The sequence below is a fragment of the Drosophila eugracilis genome, unplaced genomic scaffold (assembly GCF_018153835.1).
Source record: "Drosophila eugracilis isolate 14026-0451.02 unplaced genomic scaffold, ASM1815383v1 contig_1381, whole genome shotgun sequence".
Lineage (NCBI taxonomy): Eukaryota > Metazoa > Arthropoda > Insecta > Diptera > Drosophilidae > Drosophila > Drosophila eugracilis.
In genome coordinates, this window is record NW_024572185.1 from 71,295 (window position 1) to 80,120 (window position 8,826).

General features: G+C 35.9%; 1 protein-coding gene across 1 annotated transcript; it reads right to left on the minus strand.

Moving 5' to 3' along the window:
* Positions 1–4,701: 4,701 nt before the first annotated feature.
* Positions 4,702–8,233, minus strand: LOC108111895. Its single transcript, XM_017221530.2, has 2 exons — positions 8,115–8,233; positions 4,702–6,549 (listed from the first exon to the last, which is right to left on the minus strand). Exons 1-2 carry the CDS (start codon positions 8,124–8,126, stop codon positions 6,244–6,246), a joined length of 318 nt encoding a protein of 105 aa, XP_017077019.1. The 5' UTR covers positions 8,127–8,233; the 3' UTR covers positions 4,702–6,243.
* Between the last annotated feature and the right edge of the window lie 593 nt (positions 8,234–8,826).

Genomic DNA, 8,826 nt, shown 5'->3' on the forward strand with positions numbered 1-8,826 from the left:
TCTATTGATCATAAAATGTTCCGCAGATGCTCAAGCGCCCTGCGTCGGCTTTCATCAAATTCGACCGCAACCTTTTTTAACATATGGTTGCTCACCGAGCCATTCTATCCCTTGAGTATGGACTTAAGTGGTCCTGCTATAGGAGCGAAGTCTTTGACAAAGCTCCGGTAATAACTGGCCAATCCTATGGAAGATCTAAGGCTGGTTGTATGGTGTATTGGTGTATTCCATTATGGTTTTAAGCTTTTCAGGGTCTGTTTTGACTACGTCTGCTGTAAATATAAAGCCTTAAAATTCCACACTCTCTTAAAGAATTTGGTTTTTTCTTGTGCCACTTCCATGTTGGCTTCACACAGGCATTTAAGAACTCTGTCGATGTGACTTAAATGGTCGGCAGAATTTTCCGAAAAAATTACCACGTTGTCTACATAAACATAACAGATTTTCCCGATCTGCTCGCATAGCACATCGTCAATCGCCTTTTGGAGAATGCTTCCTTCATTTTTTAGCCCAAAGGGTAAAAGGCAGAACTCATATTTTCCTCCGTTAACGTAGAAAGAGGTTTTTCCTCGGTCACGTTGTTGCCGTCGGCAGCGGAGTCTTTTTTGTCAACAACCCATGTTGGGTTGTTGAATGGCGATCTAGAAGGGCGAATAATACCGTCCTTAAGAAGCTGTTTGATTTCTTTATTAACAAATTCACCAGCTCCTATGGAATACGGGTATAGTTTAGAATAAACGGGGTCGTTACTATCCGTACGAGCCCTAGCAATGACCGAGGTGTTAAATGGAAGCGCCTCGTTAGAGTTCGAAACCACTTTACTTAAGGATCATTTTCTTAAATTCTGCTTCCACTGAGTGTTCGGCCAAACAGCCAACGACAAAGACGGATGAGCAGCGGCGGGCTTATCACCAATTTCTGTTCGTGAGTGCGACAAACACCCGAAACGTATAAGTGTGATTCGGGTGCCGAAAAAAGACACCCTTGACGTTCTCTGGTGTTGATATAGTAATACCCGTTACTCGTAGAGTAAAAGGGTGTACTAGATTCGTTGAAAAGTATGTAACAGATAGATAACAGTCTGTCCGTCCATCCGTCCGTCCGTCCGTCCGTCCGTCCGTCCGACCGTCCGTATGAACGCTGAGATCTCAGGAACTATAACAGATACAAAGTTGAGATTAAGCATGAAAATGCTTGAGGTCCCGGGACAGCGCAAGTTTATTTCCGCATCCTGGCACGCCCACTCTAACGCCCACAAATCGCGAAAAACTAAAAACGCTAAAATCTCGGGAACTATTAGAGCTAGAAAGTTAGGCTTAAGAATACGTATTTTACGGATGCCACTGCAACTTTCCACGAGTTTTTATTCGGCCACGCCCACTCTAACGTCTACAAACCGCGGAAAACTGTGGCGACTATAATAATATTATGAATGCCTTCGTTTGACGTTGTATAACTTATTTCTGTTAATATCTATCGATTTACAAAAGATTTTTCAAATCGGAACATTATTTCGCTATTTATTAAGAAATTTAGGTTATAAGGCCTCACATGGGCAGTGACGTCACTATCAGTTACTCGACATGCTTTCTCCGACAATAGGTGGCGCTTGGGTAATTTCCACTGGCAAAATGAATATTTTAAAATTGTGTAAAACAGTAACGGGTATCTTATAGTCGCGGCACTCGACTAAAGCGTTTCCTCTTGTTTTAAGTGTCTAAATGATTTATTGGGAGGTATAAAACAGGAAATTATAATGAATTTGATTTTTAATTGTACGGTTACGGCGATTGTGTCAATGCTTAAATTCCGGATTTGGGTTTTTTGTTGTTGCCGTAATATTGGTAGACAGAGGTGTGCATTTTGAATGGATATTATTATAGGGTAGTGCTTTTTTATGCGTCTTTGTACGTGGTTATAATTATTGAGGTATACATTTACGTTTAATTTTAATATTTTCAGCATATTAAGAATAAGAATATAGGTTAAAGCTAACTGAACTAAAATAATTTTTTTTAATATATTTTGTATAATTTTGTATTTTATTTTCTTGTTTGTTTTTGCTAGGTGGTACCTAGCTATTCGATTTAGCTGATTTAGCTAATGTGATTTAGCTTCGTCGGAAATGTGTGGAGTACAATGTTGACGCGTTGGTGTCCATGTTTCTTTAGAGGAGTCTTCGGTAATATGTCTTTCCATAAGATTTGGTGATGATGAGCTTGTTTATAATATTGTATTCATTTTTGTTTTTATAGCTAGTGCTTTGTATGTTGGAATTGTTGCTTTTTGGGCGTAGGGAAATGGTGTATGGCGTGGCTGCGGGCTGTCTTTTAGCCTCTTTTTTGGTTGTTTTGATAGCATTCAGTTCCTTTTGTTTGATAAAGGCGGGGCACGATTTGTCCATTACGTTGTGGTGTTTAATTTCGTCATCTTCGTATTTAAAGTTAATACAGGTTTCAGTATTGGTGCATGGTTCATTATTTGCTGTCTGAAGTTTTCGGAGCATTTGGCGCATATTTTTTTGGACTTTTAGCGAAGGCATAGGGGTGTCCAAATCTTAGACGCATGAAGCAACTCATTGGGGTTGGAATGTATGGTCGTATATTAGCTACTTCATAACCTATCCACAATTTGTCGGGAAGGGTAATGGTTGAAAAGGTTAATACGATTAGGCCTGTTTCTGTCGTTTTATTTATATCGTTGTCTATTTTACGTCAATAACATTTTCAGGTTTTCGTTCCTCCAAGATTTCTTGTAGGTCGATATTCCGTTGATCGTGGATAATACCTTTGGAGGAGTTCAGAGTATTGTGCTCTTTAGCGCGGACCGGGAAGTTGTAAAAATACTGCATTTTGAGTAGTTTTTGTGCCTGTATATAGTTTTTTGTTAAACAAGTGCCAGGTCTGGTGCCAGATCTGGTTTTCTTACAAGTTTCGACTGCTCCATTACAGGCGAAGTGTAAAAGTAAAAGTTTGATATTTGTCAAACGTTGCATTATCGGCTCTAGTGATAACAATATATTTGGTTCACTTATTAAGATTAAGCTGATAAACTTTCGCTTTGAGCGTAAGATAGTCGAACGTTTTTATTTTTTGTAGCTCGGAGTGAAACTGGCATTTTCCACTTTTTGGAAAAACTCGTTTGTAAATAATTGAACGGCGGAAAAGTACGCTTTCGCTCAAATCTATTACGTATTTTAAGTTAAAACTTCAAGTTAAAAACCTAAAACAAGACTTCACATCAATAAGCACCCCGCTAAAACCACGGGAAGTGCGATCTGTTCTATAAATATAAGAAGTGATTGGAAAACCTGTACAGGAATATGGTTTAAGCTAAGTCTCGGCTAAAATGTCATGACCAAATTCAGCAATATAGAATGTGTATAATTTTGATTTGTATATTTCTGCGTATTCGGAAATTACTTTTTAAAATACATACTGCACATATATTTTCGGAAATTAACTGTCGAATTTATCTCGTTGAGAACAATTCAGCTAAAGGAACACACACACAAATGTCATGATCGCACAAGTGGTTTAAGGCACCCCTTCCGAAGACATCGACGCAAGCATAGATCCTGCAACCTTTATTCTTAGTTTTCGTAAACCGATTCAAATAATTCGACCGCCAAAGCATCCAAAAAATGTTGCGTCTTAAAGAATTAGACAAATTCACCCACGTATTCCCCGCGTATACCAGCGCCGATGCCGTCAAGCCGCCAGCAAGACCCACCATATACTGGCCCATTCAAAGTGGTACATCGCTACAATAACCAAGTATTTACTTGTCAATAGCAAAGAAGTGGAAGTGTCTGTGGACATATCGAAATCCGGGCTTATACTTAGAAGTGGCGTTCAACTCGACTCCCTACTTGGAAGCTGTAACAAATCATAAGACTTAGAGGAGCAACGAAATCAATACATTTAATCGAAACGACTTCACTAGGGAGGGAGGCTAATGTAGCCACACAGCGGATTTGATCGGAATTACTAATTTTTAGTAAAGCGCATATCCGCTGTGGCCTAACTAGGAAATTATTTTAAATAATAAAAAATGTAAAATAGCGGCAGAAAGGTGTTACGAAATTTACGGAAGAGCAGATATACAAAAGATTATAGTCTACTCAATGGGTTTCGTCGTGATAGGTGACTACTCTAATAGTCTTTTACCATCAGGCCTACGGCACAACAACCGTGGAAGCTTTTCCTGAAACAACTAGAGTCTCCATTTAGATAAATATTTGTAATTTTGCTTTCAGAAATTTAAATTTAAAATTTACTACATTTACTAAATAGAGCAAGTTTATAAATAACGGTTTCGTCAGTCATTTCGACCCTTAATAAATGGCATTGACTATAAGTATAACAATCTTACATCTATCTTGGCATCCTTTTTAAGGCATTTAATTAATGGATAAGCTACTTGCGAGAAATCCTTTATGAACTTTCTATAATACCCCGTCATCCTAGAAATTGCTTAATATTTCTCGGAATTTTAATCCGAAGAATGCTGTTAACTTTTTATGGGTTAGGCTTAACTCCTTCGGGGGTTAAAACATGACCTAAAAACTGGGTTTCTTTTGAAAAGAATTTGCATTTGTTGATTTGAATCTTAAGATTTGCTTCAGAGAGTTTTTTTAAAATTGTATGAACGTGGCCAACATGTTCTGAAAAACTAGAAGAAATAAGAACGTCGTCAAGATAGACGATAGAATACAACTTCTATTTATTTCTTCTTTTAAGACTGTGTTTATAAGGCGTTGAAATGTGGCAGAAGCTTTTTTAGAGCCCCGGGCATCCCCCGGGCATCCGATTAAATTCGTAATGCCCGTAAGGAGTAGAAAACGCTGTCTTTCCCCTATCTTGTTCCTGAACAAGAATTTGGTGAAAGTCTTTCGTGAGATCTATAGTAGAAAAATATTGCGCTCTTCCTAACTTATCCAATATACCTTTTATATTTGGTACAGGAAACTTATCATCTACTGTGTTTTCATTCAATTTGCGATAATCAATAACTATACGCCACTTTTTTGTTCCACTGTTATCAGTTTTTTTTTTGTACAACACATAGAGGGGCATTATATGGAGAATTGCTATTGCTAAGACACTGACCTTCAAGAAATATTAATGTTTTAGGTTTTCTTAAAATTTTAGTAAGAGCATTGTTTTCCTCTTGATTTAAATCATTGAAAAGAATATTTTGTATTTTATCATCTATTTCAATTGGTTCAATTTGATTTACCTCATCAGAGTATGGTGAACTATTTTGAAATTGGATAATATTATTATTAATTGTAATTGTATTATAATAAAAATCAATAACAGCGTTTATAGCTTGATAATATTTTGACCTATTATAGCATCGTACGATTTGTTATTAAATGTTGTCAATTTCCAACTCATTGTGGCATCTTCTTTAAATTCAAGAGAAAAATCGGTTATTATTTCTTGCGTTATTAGCGATTTTGAACTTAGAGATGAAAATTATATTGGATGACGCAAAGTTCTTCGAGGATATTGTAACAATTTATTTCTATCTAACATGGAAGTTGTTGAACCAGTATCAATCAAGGCTGTGATTATTTCATTGTTTATAGTTAAGTTAATTAAGGGAAGTGATTTTTCGAGGCAACTATTTGAAAATTTGCATGGCAAGAACCGTTCATTGGCTCTGACATTTATTCAGAAGTGAAGCTTTGATCTGGATTATCATATTTACATTGGTTACAATTAGTTTTATCTACCTCGACATGATCGATTACCATTTTTGAAATATGGCTTTGTTGATTTGTACAGTTCTGATTTGAATTTAAATTTTGTGTTCCTGATCGAAAGTTACCTGAATAAAAATTTTGGAAATTGTTATTGCGGTTTGCATTCTTATCTTGATTATTATAATTTAGTTTTTTTTTTGATTTTCCGTTTTGTTCGTTTTTTCTATACTTTGAGGAAATTTTGTTTTAACATTTTGAGTTCTAACAAGACCTTCGGTTTCCAATAAATCAAAAGCTTCTCTTAAATTTTTTACATTTATATTAATTATGACTGAAGGTAAATTTACATCAATATTTTTCAAGAATGTTCTTAGCATAGCTTCTTCAACATTTTTGGGACTGAACTCAGAATGCTTTACGTTATCATATTCATATTTTTCATTAATTTTATACATTATACTTCTTAAAGACTTAAAATATTCTGTAATGTTGTTGTTGTTACTTAGCATAAACGCTCTTGGTAAAGTTGTTTATAGGACTTCTTTCCTCCTCTTGATGTCATCCCATGACGGCTCGGAATTCTCGATGGCTCTCACAACATGTAGAGCCCCGCCTTGGATTTTGTTGAGTATGACACGGCTAAACACGAAAGCTTCTGCAGTAGATGTGGGAGGTAATAGTGAAAATATCATCTGCACTTCACGAATGAATGATGATAGAGCTCTTGAATGGTCTCCTCTGTACTCGTGAATGTGGTGGGCATCCTTATGAATATCTCCAAACGATAAAGTGAAATCGTCAACCATGCCTTCCTTGCCGCCCACATAATAGAACTGCTGTATTTATAAAATTCATATTAATTACACTCTTCATTTTTTTTTATCCACAATTGTAAGAAAATTTATATAATTTAATATTTTTGCATATTATAAAACAGCTTAATTAACGAAAACTTAAAAATAAGTACATAAACTTGTATTAATATAAACGTTCTTCTCCTAAATCAAAATCAAAATATAGTATACTTTTAATCTTGTCTTCAACACTATATACTTGGACTGCATCTTCCGGTTTTGGAGAAACTAAAAGTGCAATAACTTCACTTGGCAACGAGTGTGTTTTTGAACTCTTTTTTGAGCGATGCTTGATAAGTAAGGATCAGAAGAATCCAAAGCTCGCTAAAATACGTCGGTTAAATTGTTCACTCTGCTATTTTTCCTGGCATGAAAAATCCTATCGCGCTTGTAATATTTGTTGCGAGCCTCAGATGCGTTTTCGCCTAAGCAAGCAACAGGAAGTACAGATGATTTAATTATTTCTGGACCATGAACTAAAATGTTGTGGACCGTAGCGGTCATTGGATACCACGGATATTTAATTAAATGCAAACGCAGCGTTTCTTTACAAAATTTCTTAAACTTACTTAAACAAACGTCATATTCGCATGATAAAACTATTAAAATGATATGTAGTTTGTTTAAAAGCTCCTCATCCAGTTGAAATATTGAGGCAAATAATTTAACATCCGAAAATGCTCTTCGTGCCGTATTGCCATCGTTCGAATTTCCAGAACCATTCTGACTTGGTTTGTTAATATGTAACCCCATTTCAGACCAAAGCTTTCGCTCAATGTCCTTCTTGCGTACCATTATTATTTCTTTCTCAGAGTCCGTACTAATTCGCCACTTTTGAATACTAACACGATATGAGATGTTGAGAACGAATTCCAAAAACCTAATCCATGCGTGGAGGGGACTAACTCCGTACTGATATTAATTTGGTATAGGCTTGAACTTTTGACTGTTAACCTCACTTTTCCTTAGCTTCCCACACCTTTCACCTTTCGATACTCTTTAAGCGTATGTTAATATATTGCTGCTTGGAAAACGAGTTTTCTATAATAAATGCTAAGGCCTCAGCTAAGGCTCAGCTAGCATGTTCTTCTTTGAAACGACGAATATTTCGGTATGCTTTGGTCAGCAGTCTCTTAACTTGAACAATAAAGGTTTTTATTTTGTTTTTAATCGCCTCCAAATCGTTTCCCGGAAATTTTGGAATTACTTCGACGCAAGCCCAGTCAAAAGTAGCGTTGACACTGCGATTTTTATCCAGCCAAACTTCTAGCAAGTCACCTCGACGAATAGCAAGCTTGCTTGCATCTATTAAAATATTTAACCCCCCCGAAAATTCCCGCAAATTAATTAAATGCTAACTGAATATACATATAATAACTCATACATAAGTTGTTATTTGAATCCTGTTGTATCTTGCTAGATATGCTCCACGAAACACAAATATTTTAAGGTTAGAATCAACAAAATACTGTTTACGTATTACATTAAAAACATGACAACACAAAAGCACATATAATTAAACACTTATACAAATATTTTCTACATACCATGCGAAACATTTTCCATTTTAAGGTATTTTAATTAGTCAAACTGTTTAAAATACGAGAACGCCAAAATGTAGGAATTTCACTAATCACTAAGCTTGCACGCACCACGTGGCACGAACAGCTGACTTTAAACAGCTGGTGCAAGACGAGGGCTGCGCAATAAAATTCAAATTAAATATTTTCGATGTCTAGGGACATTTCTAAGCTTGAAATAATTGTAACATTATTGATATATTACCGTGTACTTTTTAGGTTTTGGCCAAAATTAAGGCATTTCATCCCAATGTGCATTGTTCGTAGTCACAAATAAATAGCCGTTAAGTTCTTTAGAACTTGCAATATTCCAACAGAATTGGTTTCGTTAGTTCTCGTCGCTTATCGATACCAAACGTTCTTATGAACTTGTCATCGAACCACTTACGAACGGAATAAGTTCGCTCTGAGATTCTGGTGTGTGTAATTGCTGATTTATACACACATTAACACATACATAAAAAATATAAAAAATATGCACTAGATATTTCTAGTTTAAACACAAAGCCGTATGGGATGCAGTAAATATCCAATGCACAAAAACACTCTGTTGGTTTTTGTTTTTTGTTATACACGCTTTTGCGAGTCTTTGAAGCCGATATGTTCTGACAAAACGTGCCTTTTCAGGTTATGCTCAAGGTAAGTATCAGAGAACGTCAAGGGTGTCTTTTTTCGGCAC